Source organism: Ranitomeya variabilis, chromosome 5 (genome assembly GCF_051348905.1).
Source record: "Ranitomeya variabilis isolate aRanVar5 chromosome 5, aRanVar5.hap1, whole genome shotgun sequence".
In the NCBI taxonomy this organism is placed as follows: Eukaryota; Metazoa; Chordata; class Amphibia; order Anura; family Dendrobatidae; genus Ranitomeya; species Ranitomeya variabilis.
The window spans coordinates 60,004,075-60,030,900 of record NC_135236.1 but is presented as its reverse complement, the minus strand read 5'-3'; the positions used below and the strand labels follow the sequence as shown (position 1 = coordinate 60,030,900).

Here is a 26,826-nt window from a genome sequence, read left to right as displayed (position 1 = left end):
AAAAAAAAACACACAACACAGAAAGAAGTGACATGCTGCATTTTGCAAAAACGCAGCTCTGACAAAACAGTCAGGAAGAAGAAAATAGTGTGCATGAGAAAAATCTGCACCAAAAACGCAAGTAAAAAACGTAGCAAAAACGGGCATTTTTTGCAGCTGCATTTTTCCTGCCAAGATACACAGACATTTCTGCATCAAATCCTTAACATGCACATACCCTCATCAGCCTAGGCTCACACAACTTTTCTCTACATTCGAGAAAAACAGTCCGATTATTCAGATTTTGGACAGAGTGGCATCAGTTTTTCTTGGACGTGGAGAGAAAAAACCCAACAAAAACCGCTTCTTCACTTTCTCCTACTTAGCAGTCTGAAAAACACTGCACACGGATGGCAACAGAGTGCTGTCTGATCTTTTTTTCACACACCCACACAACAGAGGGGAATCCTGACAGTGTGCAAATGTCACAGAATGTGGAAATGTATATATAGCTCAGAAAACGTATAGATAAAGCTGACAATTTATTCATGCATTTCCAAAAGGGGTAACAGAGGAAGGACCTAAAAATTATTTCTGATAAAAGGTACTCCAGGTTTGATATTTTGTAAAAAATATAAACATTTACTAAAACCAATGTATCTTAGGAGACAACATGTCCTCTTTAAAGGGGATGTTTGGTCTAAAATACAAGTACCGTATTATGAATCCCCTGAGCACACGTACTGGGCGCTGCAAGGATTAGCAAATGCTTGCCCTGGGAACGGCGGTCAAGAATGCAATATGCATACTCCTGGGCAAAACCAGCTGAGTTGGTGCGGCCTCACTTAATACACTTTCCGCAACCCCAGACGGGTTCTGCCCGGCGCTGGGAGGATCCACAAGTCTGCAGTCACACAGCGTGACTACAGACTTTTCATTTTAGACCAAACAACCCCTTTAAACATCAGCATCCATGTATGCAGTAGAAACTCCCGCTCAGACGCTGAAGTCACCGACTGGCTGCCGCGTTGTTGACAGGACATGAATGCTGCGGGCGATATTAGTCGTCGGGAGCAATATTGGACCAGGGACGAAGAGTAAAGGCTGAGTCACACATAACGATATCGTTGCAACGTCACGCTTTTGGTGACGTAAGCAACGATCCCGCTATGTGTGACAGCGACCAACGATCAGGCCCCTGCTGGGAGATCGTTGGTCGATGGGAATGATCAGGACCTTTTTTGGTCGCTGATCACCCGCTGTTATCGCTGGATCGGCGTGTGTGACGCCGATCCAGCGATGTGTTCACTTGTAACCAGGGTAAATATCGGGTTACTAAGTGCACGGCCGCGCTTAGTAACCCGATATTTACCCTGGTTACCATTGTAAAAGTTAAAAAAAAATAAAAATATATACTCACTTTCTGATGTCTGTCACGTCCCCCGGCGTCCACAGGGTTGACTGTGTCAGCGCCGGCCGTAAAGCAGATCACAGCGGTGACGTCATCGCTGTGCTCTGCTTTACGGCCGGCGCTGACACATTCAGTGCAGGGAAGCTCTCGGCAGCAGCGCGTGCATAGCAGCGCTCCTGCCGAAAGCAGTTTTAACCCTGTGGACGCCGGGGGACGTGACAGACATCAGAATGTGAGTATGTACTGTTTTTTTTTTTTTTTTAACTTTTACAATGGTAACCAGGGTAAATATCGGGTTACTAAGCGCGGCCCTGCACTTAGTAACCCGATGTTTACCCTGGTTACCCGGGTGCTGCAGGGGGACTTCGGCATCGTTGAAGACAGTTTCAACGATGCCGAAGTCGTTCCCCTGATCATTGGTCGCTGGAGAGAGCTGTCTGTGTGACAGCTGCCCAGCGACCACACAACGACTTACCAACGATCACGGCCAGGTCATATCGCTGGTCGTGATCGTTGGTAAGTCGTTTAGTGTAACGGTACCTTAAAGCGTGGCTGTTTGTTTCCTATTGCCTAACAAAATGCATCCATGGATCAGGATTTCCAAAAGGGGACTAGCCCTGTACAAACAAGGAGAAGTGCACTACAGTTTATTTTTTATTTTAAAAAAGTGGCCGTGGTGGTGCTAAATAAAAAAAAACAAAAAAAAAAACAACACCTAATAGAACACCGCTCTTCTGAACTGCTGGGTGTGGCCCTCACGGGTTTCTTCTTCTCATGGGGTGAGCGTCAGGTGACTACTGCAGCCAATATGCATCTGCTGATTGGCTGCAGTGGTCAAATTCTGCAAAAGCCTGAAAAAAGAACTAGAAGACTGTTTCTTTCGGCAGGATTTTTGAACTAAAACTGTAGTGTATGACCCCATTAACCTAAAATTACATTAAATTGCACCCAAATAAGAATATTCAAAACAGCTGACATATTGTTTTAATAGACTATGCCAACAGAGGCACCAATCCTGACCTGTGGCATTGTGGTAGATTGGAGGCAATGTCCTACGTTTCTTGCCAACAGATCTTCTTAAAGATTTTCTCCTTTGCCGGGGGCTGGGGAGGATCTCTTTAAAGGACAAATTTTCAGGACTATTTCTCTGTCTCTTTGCTGGGCTTGTTACAGAAGCACATGGGGAAGTGGAGGAATTCTTCCTTGGACTTGATCTAGTGGGAGAGACATGAGTGGTCTCCATTTTCTCTTCACCTATAACATGAAAAGTAAACCAACAGAAATGTGATGCGTCCTCAGAATATTAAGAAAATGTCATCACTGTGGATACACATTCCCAACATTAACCCCTTCATGACCTTGGGATTTTCCGTGTTCGTTTTTCGCTCCCCTCCTTCCCAGAGCCATAACTTTTTTATTTTTCCATCAATATGGCCATGTGAGGGCTTATTTTTTGCGGGACGAGTTGTACTTTTGAATGACATCATTGGTTTTACCATGTCGTGTACTAGAAAATGTGAAAAAAATTCCAAGTGTGGTGAAGTTGCAGACAAAAGTGCAATCCCATGCGTGTTTTTTGTATGGCTTTTTTGCTAGCTTCACTAAATGCTAAAACTGACCTGCCATTATGATTCTCCAGGTCAATACGAGTTCATTGACACCAAACATGTCTAGGTTATTTTTTTATCCAAGTGGTGAAATGGTGAAATAAAATTCTAAACTTAACTAAAAAAAAAAAAAAAAAATTGTGCCATATTCCGATACCCGTAGCATCTCCATTTTTCGTGATCTGGGGTCGGGTGAGGGCTTATTTTTTGCGTGCCGAGCTGACGTTTTTAATGATACCAATTTTGTGCAGATATGTTCTTTTGATTGCCTGTTATTGCATTTTAATGCAATGTTGCGGTGATAAAAAAACACGTAATTTTGGCGTTTCTAATTTTTTTCTCGCTACGCCGTTAAGCGATCAGGTTAATCCTTTTTTTTATTGATAGATTGGGCGATTCTGAACTCGGCAATACCAAATATGTATATATTTGATTTTATTTTTATTGTTTTATTTTGAATGGGGCAAAAGGGGGGGTGATTAAAATTTTTACATTTTTTTTTCATATATTTTTTTTAAATATATATATATTTTTTTTTAACTTTTGTCATGCTTCAATAGCCTCCATGGGAGGCTAGAAGCTGGCATAGCCTGATCGGCTCAGCTACATAGGAGCAATCATCAGATTGCTGCTATGTAGCTGAATTGCTATGAGCGCCGACTACAGGGTGGCGCTCACAGCAAGCCGGCATCAGTAACCATAGAGGTCTCAAGGATCTCTATGGTTACTATCCTGACGCATCACTGACCCCCAATCATGTGATGGGGGTCGGCGATGCGCACATTTCCGGCCACGCGGCTGGAAGCGCAGATTAAATGCCGCTGTCAGCGTTTGAAAGCAGCATTTAACTAGTTAATAGCGGCGGGTGGATCGCGATTCCACTAGGCACTGCAGTACTTTGCTCTGCCCTCAACAGGATAAAGTAAGCCTGCGCCGGAGCGTGAAGACAACGTCATCCTATGAAGATAGGAGGCACCGAATCAGACCAGGGAACGCGCCCAGGGGAGTATAATCTAACCTCTATTTCTCATCTTTCAGGTTACATCGGGAGCTTATCTACAGCATTAGGCTGTGGTCACACTTGGCGTAAGACAATACGCCACGTATTATACGTCCGTACTAAGGCCGTAATACGGAGAAATGTTCCCAAAATAGTGATCCGTAGTCAGGGTGTGTCAGCGTATTTTGCGCATGGCATCCTCCGTATGTAATCCGTATGGCATCCGTACTGCGAGATTTTCGCGCAGGCTTGCAAAACCGACATCTAATGGATTTATGTGCTCAAATGTTCATTAAAACATATATACAGTATATATATATATATATATATGTCATTGAGACACATATATATATTCTGTATTTAGATTTCATTCAGCGCGATATCTGTGAAAAGTCGGTAATTCAATTGCCGGCTTTTCATTTCTCCTGCACAAACCCGACAGGATATGAGACATGGTTTACATACAGTAAACCATCTCATATCCCCCTTTTTTTTGCATATTCCACACTACTAATGTTAGTAGTGTGTATGTGCAAAATTTGGGCGCTGTAGCTGCTAAAATAAAGGGTTAAATGGCGGAAAAAATTGGCGTGGGCTCCCGCACAATTTTCTCCGCCAGAGTGGTAAAGCCAGTGACTGAGGGCAGATATTAATAGCCAGGAGAGGGTCCATGGTTATTGGCCCCCCCGTGGCTACAAACATCTGCCCCCAGCCACCCCAGAAAAGGCACATCTGGAAGATGCGCCTATTCTGGCACTTGGCCACTCTCTTCCCACTCCCTGTAGCGGTGGGATATGGGGTAATGAAGGGTTAATGCCACCTTGCTATTGTAAGGTGACATTAAGCCAGATTAATAATGGAGAGGCGTCAATTATGTCACCTATCCATTATTAATCCAATTGTATGAAATAGTTAAAAAACACACACACACATGATTTAAAAGTATTTTAATGAAATAAAGACAGCGGTTGTTTTAATAATTTATTGCTCTCTCAATCCATCAGCAACACCCTCGCTTGGCAAAATAATAAACGCACAAGATACATACCTTCTGATGTCCGATCACGTCCCACGATGTAATCCATCTGAAGGGGTTAACTAATATTACAGGCACGAGCTGCGATAAACCACTCGCTCGTGCCTGTAATCCCCGGGTGCTGAAAGGAAAGCTGGATCTGTACTTACATTGAGTCGCGGTGATGCGCCCCTGCTGGATGTTCTCATGAACTGCAGCCTGGGAACTTTTTCCCACGCTCCAGGTCATATGAGGACATCCACCAGGGGGCGCATCACCGCGACTGAAGGAAATGTAGGTCAATGACCTACATTTCATTCATTCGCCGGGGATTACAGGCACGGAGCACAGCTGCATTTGCAGGGCTCCTGCCTGTAAAATAATTAACCCCTTCAGATCATGGATTACCTCGTGGGATGTGACGGTTCAGCTGAGGGTATGTATCTTGTGCGTTTATTATTTTGCCAAGCGAGGGTGTTGCTGATGGATTGAGAGAGGAATAAAATACTGAAACAACCGCTGTGTTTATTTCATTAAAATACTTTTAAATCATGTGTGTGTGTGTTTTTTAACCCTTTCATACAATTGGATTAATAATGGATAGGTGTCATAATTGACGCCTCTCCATTATTAATCTGGCTTAATGTCACCTTACAATAGCAAGGTGGCATTAACCCTTCATTACCCCATATCCCACCGCTACAGGGAGTGGGAAGAGAGTGGCCAAGTGCCAGAATAGGCGCATCTTCCAGATGTGCCTTTTCTGGGGTGGCTGGGGGCAGATGTTTTTAGCCACGGGGGGTCCAATAACCATGGACCCTCTCCTGGCTATTAATATCTGCCCTCAGTCACTGGCTTTACCGCTCTGGCGGAGAAAATTGCGCGGGAGCCCACGCCAATTTTTTCCGCCATTTAACCCTTTATTTTAGCAGCTACAGCGCTGAAATTTTGCACATACACACTACTAACATTATTAGTGTGGAATCTGCAAAAAAAAGGGGATATGAGATGGTTTACTATATGTAAACCATGTCTCATATCCTGTCGGGTTTGTGCAGGAGAAATGAAAAGCCGGCAATTGAATTACCGACTTTTCACTAACACCGCTGCGTATTTCTCGCAAGTCACACTGCTGGACCGTGTGGAATCCGTATTTTTCTCGCCCCCATAGACTTTCATTGGCGTATTATTTGCGCAATACGCTGACAAACGCAGCATGCTGCGATTTTGTACGGCCGTAGAAAGCCGTATAATACTGAACCGTAATATACGGCTGATAGGAGCAGCCCCATTGAGAATAATTGTGCCGTATGTAATGCGAGTTTTACGGACGTAGTTTCTGCGCTCTTACGTCCGTAAAACACGCATGTGTGACCCCAGCCTTACAGAATGCTGTAGATAAGCCCCTGATGCCGGTGGGCTTAGCTCATCTTCGATTTTGGGGGTGACAGGTTCCCTTTAAGGTTTCTTCCACCTACTAATTACAATTTTGTGGACAGTGTCTCTTTACACCTGTGTCCAAACCATCTTCTTTGTCATTTACTTCAATTTTGATATTTTATGCTTAGTCTGCTTTCTGTATATTTTTCAATACATTTTGTTATGGTTTATTCTGGATGGTATTTGCTCCATTTCTTTAAATGCAATTGGCTCTAATGGGAGTGTCCTGTAATAATTGTAGCCTGTTTTACCTCTAGGCATAGGGCCTGCCCTGCTAATATATTATGTATTATGTTCTAAAGATTATGTTTGTAGTTTTCCAATTAGTCAGGAATAAAACAAAATGACTTATTCATTCATCGCAGTGGGAATAAGGCTGTAGCGCCTCCCAGAGGCAGAAAATGTCTGGGGTATCTGAGACCCCAGAGCATATGATCAGGGATGGATTTTCAGGTGTCCGATCACGAGATCGCGGTCATTCAGTGAATAACGTGAATCACATAAACAAAAAAAATGTGCTGGCTGCTTGAATGATTTCTCTCCCTTCTTACATGATATACATCCTGGGAAAAAAAAAAAAAAAAAGTGGGCGAATGCGCAGTGCACCCGCCGACTTATACCCAGCAACAACAGGACATTTTTCCTATTGGATACTTTTGATCACTGTGATAGACCCTAACCCCACCCATCAGCGCCCATGTCACATGACCGCGGATCGCTGAAGGGTTGGCAAGACAACCCGGGGTCTGCAGCAGACACCTGTGTTTGTCATTGACGGATTGCTGAGTGTTGCCCAGCAGTCGTCACTCATAGGGAATGCTACATAGAGCAGGGGTGCAGCACTGCTCTATGTAGCACAAGCGATTCGATGATTGCAGCTTCTAATCTCCCATGGAGACAATTGAAGTACCGTATATACTCGAGTATAAGTCGACCCGAGTATAAGCCGACCCCCCTAATTTTGCCACAAAAAACTGGGAAAACTTATTGACTCGAGTATAAGCCTAGGGTGGAAAATGCAGCAGGTACCGGTGAATTTCAAAATTAAAAATAGATACTCCATACCGTTCATTATGGCCCCATAGATGCTCCACATAAAGCTGTGCCATATATACAATGCTCTGCACCATTGCCCCATAGATACTCCACATAAAGCTGTGCCATATATAAAAATGCTCTGCACCGTTGCCCCATAGCTGTGCCATATATATAATGCTCTGCACCGTTGCCCCATAGCTGTGCCACATATATAATGCTCTGCACCGTTGCCCCATAGCTGTGCCATATATATAATGCTCTGCACCATTGCCCCATAGCTGTGCCATATAGTGCTCTGCACCATTGCCCCATAGCTGTGCCATATAGTGCTCTGCACCGTTGCCCCATAGCTGTGCCATATAGTGCTCTGCACCGTTGCCCCATAGCTGTGCCATATAGTGCTCTGCACCGTTGCCCCATAGCTGTGCCATATAGTGCTCTGCACCGTTGCCCCATAGCTGTGCCATATAGTGCTCTGCACCGTTGCCCCATAGCTGTGCCATATAGTGCTCTGCACCGTTGCCCCATAGCTGTGCCATATAGTGCTCTGCACCGTTGCCCCATAGCTGTGCCATATAGTGCTCTGCACCGTTGCCCCATAGCTGTGCCATATAGTGCTCTGCACCGTCCATTATTGCCCCATAGCTGTGCCATATAGTGCTCTGCACCATTGCCCCATAGCTGTGCCATATAGTGCTCTGCACCGTCCATTATTGCCCCATAGCTGTGCCATATAGTGCTCTGCACCGTTGCCCCATAGCTGTGCCATACAGTGCTCTGCACCATTGCCCCATAGCTGTGCCATATAGTGCTCTGCACCGTCCATTATTGCCCCATAGCTGTGCTGCTGCTGCAATAAAAAAAAAACCACATACTCACCTGTCTTGCTTGCAGCTCCTCACGTCCGGTCCCGGCGTCTCTCCGCACTGACTGATCAGGCAGAGGGCGGCGCGCACACTATATGCGTCATCGCGCCCTCTGCCTGAACAGTCAGAGCGGAGAGACGCCGGGAAGATGGCGCGGCGCCCGGCGTGTGGAACGAGGACAGGTGAATATGCGATACTTACCTGCTCCCGGCGTCCCGCTCCTTCCCCCGGACAGCTGGTCTTCGGTGCCGCAGCCTCTTCCTCTATCAGCGGTCACCGGTACCGCTGATTAGAGAAATGAATTATGCGGCTCCGCCCCTATGGGAGGTGGAGCAGCCTATTCATTTCTCTAATGAGCGGTCCCACGTGACCGCTCAGGGGAAGAGGCTGCGGCACCGAAGACAGTGTGACAGGCAGGGGGAGCGTCAGGAACGCCGGGACTAGGTGAGTATATGACAGTGCTCACCCGCCGACCCCACCACCGATCATGACTCGAGTATAAGCCGAGAGGGGCACTTTCAGCCCAAAAATTTGGGCTGAAAATCTCGGCTTATACTCGAGTATATACGGTAAGTGAAAAGCAAAAAAAAAAAAAAAGAGTTTTTAAAAAATATGAAAAAAAATATAAAAGTTTAAATCACACCCCATTAAAAAACAAACAAACAAAACACATATCTGGTATCGCTGTGTTCAGAATCAGCCAATCGAGATGTAAAAAGAATTAATCTGATCAGTAAATGGCATAGCGGAAATAAAAAGTCAAAACACCAGAATTACGGTACTTTTTTTTTTTTTTTGGTGGCCGCAACATTGCATTAAAATACAATCTTTTGATTGTCTGTTATTGCACTTACACCAAAATGGTACCAAGAAAAAACGTCAGCTCTACGCGCAAAAAATGAGCCCTCACCTAGCCCCAGAGCACAAAAAAGAGATGTTGCCCGTCTCGGAAAATGACGCAATTTTTTTAAACAAACTTTTGATTTTTTTTATACCACTAAAATAAAAAAAAAGAACCTAGACATGTTTGGCGTCTACGAACTTGTAATGCCCTGGAGAATCATATTGGCAGGTCAGTTTTAGCATTTGGTGAACATGGTATAAAAAAAAGTGGTGGAATTGCACTTTTTTTTTTTGCAATTTCACCGCACTTGGATTTTTTTTTCCCGTTCATGATATGGTAAAATCAATGGTGTCATTCAAAAGTACAACTTAGCCTATGTGCACACACTGCGGATTTTGCTGCGGATCCGCAGCGGTTTTGAGGCTGCGGATTCGCAGCTGTTTTCCATGAGTTTACAGTACCCTGTAAACCTATGGAGAACAAATCCGAAGTGCACATGGCGTGGAAACGTTGCCTTGCTTATGCCACAGCATATTACTTCTTTGTGCGGATTCCGCTGCGGTTTACACCTGCTCCATAAAATGAATCCGCAGGTGTTAAACCGCAGGTGGAATCCACACAAAAACTACGGTAATTCCGCAGTAAATCTACAGGGAATCCTCAGTGCGGTTTACCTGCGGATTTACAAAAACAGGGGTGGAAAAATCCGCAGAGATCCCACCTACGTGTGCACATACCCTTATCCCACAAAAGACAAGCCCTCACATGGCCTTGTTGACAGAAAAATTGAAAAAAAAACTTATGGATCTGTGAAGCAAAAAAAAAACAGAAAATGCCAAGGGGTTGTTTACTACTAGGACAACCCCTTCTTGATCAAAATATTTGGCCCCCATAAAAACCTATACACACCTCCAGCGTCGCGCCGTTCCCACGGTGTCGGCACTCGCTTTCCCGAGCTGTTGTTGTGACACCGGCACCCAATCAGCGCTGGCATCACTGTCCACGCCTTCGGACAAATCAAACATGAAGAGGAAGTCTGGGCTGCAGCTGATCTCAGACTTCCTCTTCATGGTCTATATAAAGGGTAGCTGGCCAACAGCACACGGATAAACGGATGCACGTCCTAGTTCCACTGGACCCCCATGGAAGATGTACATACCAGATAAGAAATCAAGGACAGCATCCAGTCCAGGTGAAAGTGTTCACAAAACGATTCCTTTATTTGCCAAAGTGCAACGTTTCGACCCAAATGGGTCTTTGCTTGACAAAGACCCATTTGGGTCGAAAACATTGCACTTTGGCAAATAAAGGAATCGTTTTGTGAACACTTTCACCTGGACTGGATGCTGTCCTTCATTTCTTATCTGGTATTTCCTCTTCATGGTCAAGACTAGTGGACAACTTCTGGAAAAATGATCACTACCAAAAGGGAACGCTGCAACTTGTAAGGCTACTTTCACACTTCCGTCAGTCGGGGCCGTCGCAAACCGTCGGCCGTTGTGCTAAATTTAGCACAACGTTGGCAGCGGACGCAGTTTTACAACGCATCCGCTGCCCATTGTGATGAGCGGGGAGGAGGGGGCGGTGTTCCGGCCGAGCATGCGCGGTCGGAAAGGCCGGATCCGACGGACAAAAAAACGTTACATTGAACTTTTTTTGTCACGACGGACCGCTAAAACACGACGCATCCGTCGCACGACAAATGCGACGTGTGGCCATCTGTCGTCCATTAAAGTGTATGGCAAAAAAACGGATCCTGCAGGCACATTGGCAAGATCTGTTTTTTTGCCATAGCGACGGAGGCAAAAAGACGTTAGTGTGAATATAGCCTAAGCAACCGAACAGGTACAATGGACACTTTAAGCACATCAGTTTTGGCACAAACAGCTGGAAAATAAGGTCGATCACAATGGTCTCCAATCTGTGGCTCTCCTGTTCCCCCACACTACAAATCCCAGCATGTCCCAATAACGACTAAGAGTTGCAGCAGTGAAACTTCTGGGCTGCCATAGCTCGGAGTTCACGGACATTCTCCTTCCCTGGAAGCTTCATGCCGGGAGTTTTACAACTGTGGGGAAGGTAAACACTAATATATGAAAACTACTAATAAAAGCATCCGGAGAGCGAACAATTCAAGGGCAGGAGCAGGGAGACAGCACACATACTACATACATACCCACCTCACCGGCGCCGAGGACTATCTCTGTGTGTACCCGGAAGTAACTAACTGTAATGTACCGCTCACTCACAGCCAATAGCAGCAGCCGGTTTCAAAAACTGTCCAATAGCGCTTCAGCTCGTAAAGTCTGCCTCAGCGCCGGCGTAGTAACAGAGGAATGATGTGATTGGTCGGGAGACAGAGGATATTTAGGCGCGCATTTTTTTTTCATTCTTATTTCAAGAAGACGATGACGGGCGGCTGTTCAGGTATCGCTGGTCAGACGCTGCTGTGACAGGAATAACGCAGTGTGCGACCAATGGCCGGAGCTGCGAGCGTGGTAGACTCTGAAGTAACATAATGTGCAGACATAAGGCTCGTTATTGCATGTGCTCTTGTTTCCTGTCCCTTTTTCTAGTTTATTTTTTAAAGAGAACATGTGATGTAAAAAAAAATTCTATTAACTTGCAGATATGGGGTTAATCTGCAGGTTAATGGCATTCTAAACCTGACCGGCAGTTGCACTTTGAGCCTGGCTACAGGGAGGAAACAAACATTATTCCTTCAGGTAGTGTTTGGTGTTCAGCACTGGGGGTGACGCTGGCGCAGGTTCAGGCACTGTGTGTAGAGACGGCGAACTGCCTATGCAGCATCAATAGTAAAAAAAGATATAATGTTAAAAATAAAAAATCGCAATATTCTCACCGTCCGGCGTCCCGCGCAGCGTTACCGATGCTCCCGGCAGCTGCCGTTCCCAGTAATGCCTTGCGTGCAATGACCCAATGCAGCTGCCGTTCCCAGTAATGCCTTGCGTGCAATGACCCGATGAAGTCGTGGTCTCGCGAGACCGCTACGTCATCAGAGGTCATTGTAACGCAAGGTATTACTGAGAATGCCAGCTGTCGGAAGCATCGGTAACGCTGCGCGGGATGCCGAAAGGTGAGAATATTGCAATTTTTTTTTTTTTAAATGGGTTGTGTTGTGTATGCATTTTCACAGAGGAAAACCTCTGTGAAGGCGCATACACAACAGGTACACATAGCCTCGACGGGTCCTTCAGAAAAACGGGCCCAGTGCACCCGTTTTTTACAATCTGCACAGGATCCGTCATTTCAAAATTTTGACGGATTCTGTGCAATTTGTTAAAAAGGAAGTGTGAACGAGGCCTAACCGGGGCATGTGGCCACAAATATGCATTTTGCATATTTCTGGCCACATTCAGTACTCTAACCTATTTCTGATCTCGCTTAGGCCTCTTTCACACTTGCGTCGGGCTGACGCACATTGTGAAATTGTGGCACGACGTGGGCAGCGGATGCAGTTTTTCAACTCATCCGCTGCCCAGTGTAAAGTCCGGGGAGGAGGGGGCGGAGTTTCAGACGCGCATGCGAGGTAGAAAATTGCAGACGCGACATACGAAAAAACGTTAACTTGAACGTTTTTTTCGCTACGACGGTCCGCCAAATACCGACGGATCCAGTGGACGACAGACGCGACATATGGCCATCCGTCGGCAATACAAGTCTATGGGCAAAAAATGGATCCTGCGGGCACATTTTGCAGGATCCGGTTTTTGACCAAAACGACAGATTGCTAAAAACGCAAGTGTGAAAGTAGCCTTAGGCTAGTTTCACATTTGTGGATGAGTCCGCAGCGTGTCTTCTGCTAACAGCGTTTTTTATCCGCATCAGCTTACGCATGATGGAAAAAACCACTGCGTTTACTCTTTATGCGCATACGTTCTATAGGAAAAGGATTTTCCAGGTGAATTTCCTTGACACGAGCCACGCCCAATGGATGTGTCTCATGAGATTTCTGTATTTAGGGCTTGTTTCCATTTGCAAGAAACACGTCCGTGTCTCGCATGTGGAAACCAAGCTCTGGTGCCGGCACTTGGGAGCGGAGCATGCAGCCGCATAGCAACACATGGAGCCGCACGCTCCGCTCTGGAGTGCCGGCGCCAGAGCTTGGTTTCCACATGCGAGACACGGACGTGTTTCTCGCAAATGGAAACAAGCCCTTAGACCCTTGTGCAAATGCAAGCGAACAAATGTCCTTACGTTCCTATGCGTTCCCATAGAATGTAATGCGTTGTTTTGACGAACTTCCGCAAGTTTCCGCATGCTTATGGTGGCAGAAATTTGATGCCTTACAAATTGCAGCATGGTGCGTTAGCCACGCCCCGCCGCACACCACGAAATGACGCATGCGTAAGCAAACACATGTACCTGCATCCACAATGTAAAAGATATGAAATCAAGACGCATGTGGATGTATGCGTCAGAAACGCTGCAGACACAACTGCAAATGTGAAACCGGCCTAAATAATCATTTTTATATAGTGCCACATATTCCGCAGCACTTTACAATTAGAGTAGAGATGGGCGAACCCGAATACTAAAGTTCTGCGTCCGTACGAAACACCTACTGTTTGGGCAAGGACACCGAACTCTGACTTCACCAGGAAGTCAGTGTAGCTGGTTGGGTTCGGCAGATTGAACACCCGGTGTTTGTCGCAACGTCCTGTGCATGACAGTGCGGAAAACACCGCGTCTGATTGTCAGTAAAATCATCACTGCCGGTCAGAGCCACGGTTCCTATGCTGTCAAAAGACCGCATGAGCTCACAGTTGAGGTATAAAGTTTACCTCTGGTCATTAGTGTTGGCTGATGGGACTACTGCTCCCATCAGCCGACGCCTGTCGCCTCTAATAACAGCGAGAGCAGGATCGGCTGATAGGAATAATCATCCGGCTCATGCACTGTAAATAAGATACCGTATATACTCGAGTATAAGCCGACCCGAGTATAAGCCGACCCCCCTAATTTTGCCGCAAAAAACTGGGAAAACTTATTGACTCGGGTATAAGCCTAAGGTGGAAAATGCAGCAGCTACCGGTGAATTTCAAAATTAAAAATAGATGCTCCATACCGTTCATTATGGCCCCATAGATGCTCCACATAAAGCTGTGCCACATATAATGCTCTGCTCCTTTGATTATGGCCCCATAGATAGCTGTGCCATATATAATGCTCTGCACCTTTGATTATGGCCCCATAGATAGCTGTGCCATATATAATGCTCTGCACCTTTGATTATGGCCCCATAGATGCTCCACATAAAGCTATGCCTTATATATAGTGCTCTGCACCGTTGCCCCATAGATGCTCCACATAAAGCTGTGCCTTATATATAGTGCTCTGCACCGTTGCCCCATAGATGCTGCACATAAAGCTGTGCCTTATATATAGTGCTCTGCACCGTTGCCCCATAGATGCTGCACATAAAGCTGTGCATTATATATATTGCTCTGCACCGTTGCCCCATAGATACTCCACATAAAGCTGTGCCTTATATGTAGTGCTCTGCACCGTTGCCCCATAGATGCTCCACATAAAGCTGTGCCTTATATATAGTGCTCTGCACCGTTGCCCCATAGATACTCCACATAAATCTGTGCCATTGCTGCTGCAATTAAAAAAAAAAACACATACTCACCTCTCTTGCTTGCAGCTCCTCAGCGTCCCGTCCCGGCGTCTCTCTGCACTGACTGATCAGGCAGAGGGCGGCGCGCACACTATATGCGTCATCGCGCCCTCTGACCTGCACAGTCAGAACAAGAGGACGCGAAGACAGAGCGGCGCTCGGCGTGTGGAACGAGGGAAGGTAAATATGACATACTTACCTGCTCCCGGCGTCCCGCTCCTTCTCCCGGACAGCTGGTCTCCGGGTGCCGCAGCCTCTTCCTCTGTCAGCGGTCACCGGCACCGCTGATTAGAGAAATGAATTATGCGGCTCCGCCCCTATGGGAGGTGGAGCAGCCTATTCATTTCTCTTAATGAGCGGTCCCATGTGACCGCTGAAAAGGGGAAGAGCTGCGGCACCGTGGGACGGGCAGGGGGAGCGCCAGGAGCCCCGGAAGCAGGTAAGTATGCCTCAGCGCCCTCTCCCCCTCACCCGCCGACCGTGACTCGAGTATAAGCCGAGGGAGCACTTTCAGCCCAAAAATTTGGGCTGAAAATGTCGGCTTATACTCGAATATATACGGTAAATAAAAAATAAAAAAAAGTGAGTTCCACTGTATTTTTGGTAACCAGCCAGGCAAAACTCACATCTGGGTGCTGCAAACCTCAGCTGTCAGCTTCAGCAAGGCTGGTTATCAAGAATAGAGGGGTCCCCACGTCGAATTTTTTAACCACCAACCGCCGATGCGCCTTTTAACGGCGGTAGTTAAGGGTACTTAAACCACGGCACTGTAGAAAAAGTGTACAGCGCTCCCCAGAGTCGAATTTTCTCTGGGGTCTCGGCTGCTAGGGGTAGCCGAGACCCCAGAGAACATGATTTGGGTCCGCTTTTACCGACCCCGGTTTTGCGATCGCTGTTATTAACCGTATAATGGCGAAGGCAAAAAAAAAGTCCGATGTGCAATTTAATTTCTCTCCTCTGATGTAATCGTACATCAGAGGAGCGAGAAATAGGGTCTCTGATTTCCCCCCCCGGGACCTACCAGTGCTCCTCGGCCCTCCTGCTTCCCTCCCACGGGTGCCGCCATCTTCTCCTGGGAAGAAAATGGCGGGCACAGTGCGCCCGCCGAGATCTGGCCGGCACCTCGCAGATCTTGGGGTCTTAGCTGCCAGGGGTAGCCGAGACCCCAAAGAACATGAACCGGGTCGGCTTTTACTGACCCCGGTTTTGCGGTGACCGCAAAAAAAAAAAAAAAAATCTGATGTGCCATTTAATTTCTCTCTCCTCTGATGTAATCGCACATCAGAGGAGAGAGAAATAGGGTCCCCCATCACCTACCTCCCGGTGCTCCTCGGCCCTCCTGCTTCCCCCCCCCCCCCCCCCCATGGGCGCTGCCATCTTTTTCCGGGAAGAAATTGGGCAGTGCGCCCACCGAGATCTGCTGGCCGGCAACAATAAGAAGATTTTTAATATTGGGTCATTTTGATCACTGTGATAGACCCTATCACAGTCAGCAAAATAAAAAAATAGTAAACATTTATCAGCTCCATAGTTAGGGAAAAATAATAAAATAAAGAAAATCTATTTATTTCCATTTTCCAATTAGGGTTACAGTTGGGCTAAAATGAGCTGGGCTAAAGTTAGTGTTGGGGCTAAAGATAGAGTTGGGGTTAGGGTTTGGATTATGGTTAGGGTTGGGATTAAGGTTAGGAGTGTGTTGGGATTAGGGTTTTGTTTGGGGTTAGGGTTGTGATTAGGATTAGGGATATGTTGGTGTTAAGGTTGTGGTTAGGGGTTGGTTAGGGTTGTTGGGATTAGGGTTAGGAGTGTGTTGGGGTTAGGGTTGTGGTTAGAAGTGAGTTAGGGTTGGGGTTAGGGGTGTGTAGGGGTTAGGGTTGGAGTTAGAATTGGGGGGTTTCCACTGTTAAGGTACATCAGGGGGTCTCCAAACGTGACATGGCTCCACCATTGATTCCAGCCAATTTTGCGTTCAAAAAGTCAAATGGTGCTCCCTCCCTTCTTAGCTCTGCCGTGCAACAAAACAGTGGTTTACCCCAACATATGGGGCATCAGCGTACTCGGAACAAATTGGACAACAACTTTTGGGGTCCAGTTTCTCCTGTTATCCTTGGGGGAAAAAAAAAATTTGGGGCTAAAAAATCATTTGTGGAAAAAATATGAGTTTTATTTTCACGACTCTACATTATAAACTTCTGTGAAGCACTTGGGGGTTCATAGTGCTCAGGACACACCTTGATAAGCTCCATGGGGGTCTAGTTTCCAAAATGGGGTCACTTGTGGGGGGTTTCTACTGTTTAGGTACATCAGGGCAAAGGCAACATGATTCCCGCAGACCATTCCTTCAAAGTCTGCATTTTAAAACGTCATTACTTCCCTTCCGAGCCCCGATGTGTGCCCAAACAGTGGTCCCTCAAGACAAACTGGACAACAACTTTTGGGGTCCAATTTCTCCTTTTACCCTTGTGAAAATAAAAAATCGCAGGCTAAAAAAAATTATATTTGAGGGAAAAAATGATTTCCAGGATGTCCCTCCTGACAGCACCAACAGGAGGTTGTCCTTCTTATCCTTGATAGGGACCAGGAACACACAAGAGGTTAAAAGGCCCCTCCCTCCACAACCCCGTGTTTTTCCTGTTCTTATAAGGGACGGACGCAGAAGAGGTTTTACCTTCCTCCGGAAGCAGGAGCTCCAATGCTGGACGCAGGGGGATCAGGCAGGGATCCTCGTCAACTTCCCTCCTTTCTCCGTCCCAAGGCCGACACCCCTATCATCAAATGGTCCCTCAGCTTGGTCCATGCCGGCGGTGGACCCTGAAGTGAGCCGCTTCCCCTCCTGAGGGGCTCTCGGCGTGTCCAGAGTGCATTTCAATGCACAGAAGAGTTCCGGTTTCGAGATGGATGCGCGCCCTCTAGCTGCCAGCGTGCATTCCACTGTGGAATGCATTTCCGGCCAATTTTTGAAAAAACGGCGCCAAACCCTAGGTATTAAAGGGGAACCGCTTTTTTCCTGACGATTTAGATGGAAGACAGGTGAGACTGTTTAAAGAAGTTGTCCACTACAATAACTTTTTTTTTTTTAACTTGGCTAATGTGTCACTCACTGTCACTGTAGCAGGCAGAGCCCGATTGTAGTCCGATCGGACGATGCCTGCACACAGAGACACACACACACCAATGACCCCCCCCCTTCCGAAGCAGACCCACCGCACAGCCAAGCGGACCCCCTGCCGTCGTCCACCGAAGCTGTCCCGCTTTTCGTGATGCGGCCGGCAGCTTCCGTTCCTAGAGATGCATTGTGAAATTACCCAGATGACTTAGCAGTCTCTTGAGACCGCTAAGCCATCTGGGTAATTTCGCAATGCATCTCTGGGAACGGAAGCTGCCGAGAGCATCGGAAGGAGCGGGAAAGCTGCGGAGGCGGCGGAAGGTCAGAATAGCATGATTTTTTATTTTTTACATTATATCTTTTTTCTATTGATGCTGCATAGCATCGATTATTTTTTTTTAGTGCTCGGAGATTGTTTTCCTCAATGCAGGTGAATGCTTTACATCTGTTATCCAGCTTGATTACATGTGGGGGTTGCCTGGTGCCCCTTTTAGGGTATTTACACCTATTTATCCCAGCATTTTTACTTGTCCATAGACATGTTTTTTCTTATAGATCCATGCGCCCGTCCTTTCTCTTCACCTGGCTTTAGTTTGCCCCTTCTGTGCGGTTTTATTGCACAAGCGCAGGCTTTGCATGTTTCTTCCTTCTCCCTTATGCTTGGTATGTCCAGACGTTTACCACCCACGCGCAGGTTCTTTGCGCCCCCTCTGACTTCTGGAGGCGTCGACCCACGTGACCGCGGTGCGTTCCACTGCGTGTCACGTTGCGCATTTCCGTAAGTCCCATTGGTAATCCTTCTGTGACATTTCCGGTTTCAGCTCCACTCTGCATTCTGTATATAAACGCTCCCAATGCCTTCTTAACTTGTCCACGCCCCAATTGAAGAAGCTATTGCGAAACGGCGCTCATCGGGCGCGGGAGAGCAGCATTGGCTCTCCACACATAGCGCATGGCACTCTTAGATTTGCATCTGCACCGCAGGTAATTAACCCATTATAGTGAATCTTCTCTTTTTGGCACTTTTGGTGTATTTAGTGGTTTCACTTACCAGTTCATTAACAACCGGATGTTGTATTTGCTGGGCATATACCCCATACCTGCCGCTCCTTTTAGGAATAATAACAAATGGGACTTATTTAGATTTATTCTCTGCATGTGCATACACATAACTGCTGTGCCCTTGACTTTCTCTTATATTATCATAACCTCCATCTCTTTACAGTAAAGATGGAATCTGGTTAATTACATCTTATTTTGCTTTGTGGATTTGTTTTGTGCCATCTCCCTTCTTAGTCTGGTGGTTTCAAACCCCCTCCCCCCTTTGTGTCTTTATGTAAAATTTATTTCTATTTTAACTATTTATAAATAAATATACAATTTTAATACAATCCTTTATCACTTCTTTTCTTATATGGCACTCCACATATCAGAATATGTATTTGTAATACTGGTAATGGTATTGGGGTTGATGATGGATGTAATTTGCCAAAAATCACATCTGCCATCAACCCCTGGGATTAGTAATGGAGAGGTGTCTATCAGACATTCACATTACTAGCCCGTTAATAAGAAAAAAAAAATAAAAGACAAAAATAAACATGAGAGACTGTCCCTTGTTAAATTTTACTCACCAAGCAGGTCTGATGTAATCCATGTTCCTCAAATCTGTCTCCGGTGTCTGTGAATAGCAGATTCACAGGCGCCAAGTGACGTCAACTCTCACCATCGTCATGGTCTCCTGCTGCACTCAACGAGACCTGGCGGCTCTGATGGTTGAGACACGTGGATTACATCAGACCTGTATGGCAACATTTTGGGTGAGGAACAGTCGCTTGTGTTTATTTCTGTTTTTTAGGTATCCTTTTCTGGACTATGTAGTATTTGTTGGATTACTTCCGTCCTACTTGGAGGTTTTTGTTTTGTTTTTTCAATAAATTGGTAAATAATATAGAGTTAGTAATGGGGGTGTCTGATAGATAACTCTGCATTATTGACCCCAGGGCTTGTTGTTAGCTGACATCAACCCCAACTATCATTACCGAATTGCTAATATGATGTGCTAACTCTAAGGCAGCTGCAAGTTGGTATTTTTATGCTGGGAATGGACCAATAATCAATGGCCTCCTCAGCCTGTTAATCTCAACCCGCAGCTGTTTGCTTAACTTATGCTTGCTGGTTATCAAAAATGTGGGGGACCCCACATCATTTTTCTCTGTCGCCCATGACGGCACCACGGAGAGGGGATCCGCCCACCAAGGACAGGAAACCTACAGATAAAAAGGCGGTACCACTCTCCCGCATCAGTTGGTTTCCTGTCCTTGATGGGAGATCTACAGACTTACCAGAAAGAAGATCGACGTGGGATTCCGGGGCCAATCAGTCCGACTCAGGCAGCTGGGGTCCCTCTGCCTCGGCTGGTGTGGTTACCCGAGGCACCACCGCTGGGGCTAGTAGGCCTTTAGGGTGTGTGGGGGAGGTGACATGGAGTTCGCGGTCACCTCCCCAGGTAAGATGCAGCAGCTGCAAAATCCAGGGGGGTCCCTCTGTGGTTGCGGGAGGTAGCGTGGCCCTCCCTGTAAAAGCGTCAGCCTGCACACTGCACCGCCACCCGGCGTGCAGAGCCGCGCCGTAAGGCCGCATGGAGCCGGGGCCTCTCCATATGTGCTTCTGGGGCGACATCTTTGCCCGACGGCGCATGCCCGAGACTTGCCAGTCTCTCGATAGCGCAGGAGCACGGGAGCTGCACAGGCCTCAGTGGGGCGCTTCTGCGCAGGCGCCGATGGCGGGAGCTTCTGCGCAGACGCTGGCGGGGGCTGCGCGGGCGCCGGAGAAGGCTTCTGCGCGGGCGCCGGCGTTGACCGCTACGGCGCATGCGCCGACGATAGGCGCATCTGCGCAGCCGCCAGCGTTTGATGGGTCGGCGCTCGCGCCGGCGTTGTGCGCATCTGCGCGGGCGCCGGCTCTGGCATCTCATCGCGCGGGCGCTGGCAAGGAGGCGCATCTGCGCAGGCGCCGGCGGACGACGCTCGGCGCCAAGACCATGAGATCTGCGCAGGCGCAAAATTAAAAAAAAAAAAAAAAAGTGCGGCGGGAATCTCCTGTTTAACCCCTTAACGACCGCCGATACGCCTTTTAACGGCGGCCGCTAAGGGTACTTAAACCACAGCGCCGTTAATTAACGGCGCTGTGGAAAAAGTGAATAGCGCCCCCCAGAGTCGGATTTTCTCTGGGGTCTCGGTTGCCGAGGGTAGCCGAGACCCCAGAGAACATGATTCGGGGGTTTTTTACCGACCCCCGAGTTGCGATCGCCGGTAATTAACCGTTTACCGGCGGTCGCAACAAAAAAAAAAAAAACGCGATTTGCCGTTTAATTTCTCTGTCCTCCGATGTGATCGCACATCGGAGGACAGAGAAATGTGGTCCCCGATGGCCCCCAATAGCCCCCCAATACTTACCTACCTCCCCCGGTGCTCCTCGTGTCTCCCCATGGGCGCCGCCATCTTTTTTCCGGGAAAAAATGGCGGGCGCACGCGCAGTGCGCCCGCCGCCCGGCACCCGGATGTTCTTTGGGGTCTCGGCTGCCGGGGGTAGCCGAGACCCCAAAGAACATGATCGGGGTCGATTTGCACCGACCCCTGCTTTGCGATCGCCGGTAATTAACAGTTTACCGGCGACCGCAAAAAAAAAAAAAAGCGATCAGTTATTTCTCTGTCCTCTGATGTGATCGCACATCAGAGGACAGAGAAATAGGGGGATTCGGGGACCCTATCATACTCACCCGGGGTCCCTGGGTCCTCTTCTGTCTTCTCCTGCCAGCCGGCTTTTTCATCATGGCGGGCGCATGCGCAGTGCGCCCGCCATCTGCTGCCATCTGCCGGCCGGCAGGAGAAGACAAGTTGGGGCTAAAATTAGGGTTAGGGTTAGAGTTAGGGTTAGGGTTAGAGTTAGGGTTAGGGTTGGGGCTAAATTTAGGGTTAGGGTTAGGGTTAGGCTACTTTCACACTAGCATTTTTTGGCTTCCGTCGCAATGCGTCGTTGGAGAAAAAACGCATCCTGCAAAAGTGCTTGCAGGATGCGTTTTTTCTCCATTGGCTTGCATTAGCGACGCATTGCGACGGATTGCCACATGTCGCATCCGTCGTGCGACGGATGCGTCGTGCTTCGGCGGACCGTCGACACAAAAAAAACTACATGTAACTTTTTTGTGCGACGTGTCCCACATATTTCAGTGCCACGTATTTAAGTGACACGTGCCACGTATCAAAGTGCCACGTGCCACATATTTCAGTGCCACGTATCAAAGTGCCACGTGCCACGTATCAAAGTGCCACGTATCAAAGTGCCACGTGCCACGTATCAAAGTGCCACGTGCCACATATTTCAGTGCCACGTGCCACGTATCAAAGTGCCACGTGCCACGTATCAAAGTGCCACGTGCCACATCTTTCAGTGCCACGTGCCACGTATTTAAGAGACACGTGCCACGTATCAAAGTGCCATGTGCCACATATTTCAGTGCCACGTGCCACGTATTTAAGTGACACGTGCCACGTATCAAAGTGCCACGTGCCACATATTTCAGTGCCACGTATCAAAGTGCCACGTGCCACGTATCAAAGTGCCACGTATCAAAGTGCCACGTATCAAAGTGCCACGTGCCACGTATCAAAGTGCAACGTGCCACATATTTCAGTGCCACGTGCCACGTATCAAAGTGCCACGTGCCACGTATCAAAGTGCCACGTGCCACGTATCAAAGTGCCACGTGCCACGTATCAAAGTGCCACGTGCCACATATTTCAGTGACACGTGCCACGTATCAAAGTGCCACGTATCACGTATTTCAGTGCCACGTATTTAAGTGACACGTATCACGTATAAGTGCCACGTGTCACGTATTTAATTGCCACATATTTAAGTGCCACGTATCAAGATTTTCCATGGAGAACAGACACATCCAGAGATATGTCTGCTCTCCACGGCTGCAGCAACACACTGACAGGAGCCATAGTTCCTGTCGGTGTGTCACTGCGCATGCGCGAGCGAGTTTACCGGCGGTCATTGACCCCGGCACTCTCGCTTAACGGCAGTGCTGCGTGGGAAAGTTCAACGCAGCTGTACTGCTGTTAACCGAGACGCCGGAGTCATTGAACTCCGGAACAGTACGCGATACACTGCTAGGAGCTTCGCTCCTGGCAGTGTATCGCCGGAGAGCAGCCGATCGGCGTGGGACACTCGTTTTATGGATTCTGCGGACAGGGAGTATGAATTTGGTTTATTATTTTTGGATTTTTTCCTGGAGGATCGAGGGCTTCGCCTACAAGTGTGCTGTTGGTGAGTATATACTCTGTGTTATATGTTGTATGTACTGTGTGTCATGTATGTGTATTGTGTGTAGGTGTTTTGTGTAACTTTACAATTGTGCTAAGTCGCCGGACACAGGGACAACTCTCCCATCCTAATACCGGATGGGAGTAGTAGTCCCATACGGCGACTTAGCACAATGGTGGCACTAGCGTCGCATGGGGACACACACACGCACACACACACGCACACACACGCACACACACACACACACAGAAGGACTCCATGCTGCTTCACTGGGGGGCGGGGGCTTCCCTCTTCCTGTCCGACGTCACGTCCGGTCCTGGGTGTCAACCCCTCCGTACAAAGACGCCGACACCCAGGACAAAGGCGCTGTGTGTGGAAGGTAATATGGGGCCCTAGGGGGATACGCAGACACGCCGCTGCGTAAAGAATTGACATGTCAATTCTTTTTACGCCGGCGTGTTTGCAGACAAAAGCGCCGCGTTTTTTTGCGGTGTGTCTGAACGGCAAAGTGAATTCCTCATTCACTTTGCCGGCAGACGAAAATGACATTGCGCATTTTTGAAAAGCGCCCGCAAAATAGCGCTCAAAAATGCGCTATGTCTGAAAGTAGCCTAAGGCTTCTTTCACACTTGCGTCGGTACGGGGCGGTCGCAATGCGTCGGCCCGATGTACCGACGCACGTTGTGAAAATTGTGCACAACGTGGGCAGCGGATGCAGTTTTTCAACGCATCCGCTGCCCAGTCTATGTCCTGGGGAGGAGGGGGCAGAGTTACGGCCACGCATCCGCGGAAATGGCGGACGCGACGTACAAAAAAAAGGTTACATTGAACTTTTTTTGTGACGACGGGGGCTAAAGTTATGGTTAGGGTTGGGGCTAAAGTTAGGGTTGGGGCTAAAGTTAGGGTTAGAGTTGGGATTAGGGTTAGGGTTTGGATTAGGGTTGGGATTAGTGTTACGTTTGGGATTAGGGTTGGGATTAGGGTTAGGGTTGGGATTAGGGTTAGGGGTGTGTTGGATTTAGGGTTTTGATTAGGGTTATGGTTAGGGTTGAGATTAGGGCTGTTTTGGGGTTAGGGTTGTGATTATCGTTAGGGTTGTGATTAGGATTATGGATCGGGTTGAGATTAGGGTTAGGGCTGTGTTGGGGTTAGGGTTGGAGTTAGAATTGGGGGGTTTCCACTGTTTAGGTACATCAGGGGGTCTCCAAACACGACAGCCAATTTTGCGCTAAAAAAGTCAAATGGTACTCCCTCCCTTCTGAGCTCTGCCGTGCGCCCAAACAGTGGTTTACCCCCACATATGGGGCATCAGCGTACTCGGGATAAATTGGACAACAACTTTTGGGGTCCAATTTCTCCTGTTACCCTTGTGAAAATAAAAATTTGGGGGCTAAAAAAATCTTTTTTGTGGGAAAAAAAATATTTTTTATTTTCACTACTCTGCATTATAAACTTCTGTGAAGCACTTGGGCATTCAAAGTTCTCACCACATATCTAGATAAGTTCCTTGGGGGGTCTATTTTCCAAAATGGGGTCACTTGTTGGGGGTTTCTACTGTTTAGGTACATTAGGGGTCTGCAAAGGCAACATAACGCCCGCAGACAATTCTATCAAAGTCTGCATTCCAAAATGGCACTCCTTCCCTTCCGAGCTCTGCCATGCGCCCAAACAGTGGTTTACCCCCACATATGGGGTACCAGCATACTCAGGACAAATTGGACAACAACTTTTGGGGTCCAATTTCTCTTGTTACCCTTGTGAAAATAAAAACTTGGGGGCTAAAAAATCTTTATTGTTAAAAAATATATATTTTTTATTTTCACGACTCTGCATTATAAACTTCTGTGATGCACTTGGGCATTCAAAGTTCTCACTACACATCTAGATAAGTTCCATGGGGGGTCTAGTTTCCAAAATGGGGTCACTTTTGGGGGGTTTCTGCTGTTTAGGCACATCAGGGGCTCTCCAAACGCGACATGGCGTCCGATCTCAATTCCAGTCAATTTTGCATTGAAAAGTCAAATGGCGCTCCTTTGCTTCCGAGCTCAGCCATGCGCCCAAACAGTGGTTTACCCCCACATATGGGGTGTCGGCGTACTCAAGACAAATTGTACAACAGCTTCTGGGGTCCATTTTCTCCTGTTACCCTTGGTAAAATAAAAATTTGGAGGCAAAAAGATCATTTTTGTAGAAAAAATGCGATTTTTTTATTTTCACGGCTCTACGTTATAAACTTCTGTGAAGCACCTGGGGGTTTAAAGTGCTCACCACACATCTAGATAAGTTCCTTAAGGGGTCTAGTTTCCAAAATGGTGTCATATGTGGGGGGTCTCTACTGTTTAGGCACATCAGCGGCTCTCCAAACGTGACATGGCGTCCGATCTCAATTCCAGCCAATTCTACATTGAAAAAGTAAAACGACACTCCTTCTCTTCCAAGCTCTGCGGTGCGCCCAAACAGTGGTTTACCCCCATATATGGGGTATCGACGTACTCAGGAGAAATTGCACAACAACTTTTGTGGTCTAATTTCTCCTGTTACCCTTGTGAAAATAAAAATTTGGGGGCAAAAAGATCATTTTTGTAGAAAAAATGAGATTTTTTATTTTCACGGCTCTACGTTATAAACTTCTGTGAAGCACTTGGGGGTTCAAAGTGCTCACCACACATCTAGATAAGTTCCTTGGGGGGTCTAGTTTCCAAAATGGTATCACTTGTGGGGGGTTTCCACTGTTTAGGCACATCAGGGACTCTCCAAACGCGACATGGCATCCGATCTCAATTCCAGCCAATTCTGCATTGAAAAAGTCAAACGGTGCTCCTTCACTTCCAAGCTCTGCGGTGCGCCCAAACAGTGGTTTACCTCCACATATGGGGTATCGACGTACTCAGGAGAAATTGCACAACAACTTTTGTGGTCTAATTTCTCCTGTTACCCTTGTGAAAATAAGAATTTGTGGGCGAAAAAAATCATTTTTGTGAAAACAAATGCGATTTTTTATTTTCACGGCTCTACGTTATAAACTTCTGTGAAGCACTTGGGGGTTCAAAGTGCTCACCACACATCTAGATAAGTTCCTTGGGGGGTCTAGTTTCCAAAATGGTGTCACTTGTGGGGGGTTTCCACTGTTTAGGCACATTAGGGGCTCTCCAAACGCGACATGGCGTCCGATCTCAATTCCAGCCAATTCTGCATTGAAACAGTCAAACGGTGCTCCTTCACTTCCAAGCTCTGCGGTGCGCCCAAACAGTGGTTTACCTCCACATATGGGGTATCGGCGTACTCAGGAAAAATTGCACAACAAAATTTGTGGTTAAATTTCTGTTTTTACACTTGTGAAAATTAAAAAAAATGGTTCTGAAGTAAAATGTTTGCAAAAAAAAGTAAAATGTTAATTTTTTTCTTCCACATTGTTTTAGTTCCTGTGAAGTACGTAAAGGGTTAATAAACTTCTTGAATGTGGTTTTGAGCAGCTTGAGGGGTGCAGTTTTTAGAATGGTGTCACACTTGGTTATTTTCTATCATATAGACCCCTCAAAATC

General features: G+C 47.2%; 1 protein-coding gene across 3 annotated transcripts in view; it reads right to left on the bottom strand.

Moving 5' to 3' along the window:
- Window positions 1-11,620, bottom strand: part of DSN1 (DSN1 component of MIS12 kinetochore complex) — a 69,323-nt gene extending 57,703 nt beyond the window's left edge. The window contains exons 1-2 of one of the 3 annotated variants that reach the window (XM_077262084.1): window positions 11,381-11,620; window positions 2,411-2,644 (exon numbers count right to left, since the gene is read on the bottom strand). In XM_077262084.1, the coding sequence (XP_077118199.1) occupies window positions 2,411-2,633 (223 nt within the window). In that variant the 5' untranslated portion in view covers window positions 2,634-2,644; window positions 11,381-11,620. Of the gene's footprint in view, window positions 1-2,410; window positions 2,645-11,175; window positions 11,282-11,376 lie in introns of those variants that run through there. The other 2 variants (XM_077262086.1, XM_077262083.1) reach the window with 2 other exon arrangements.
- Window positions 11,621-26,826: the final 15,206 nt, after the last annotated feature.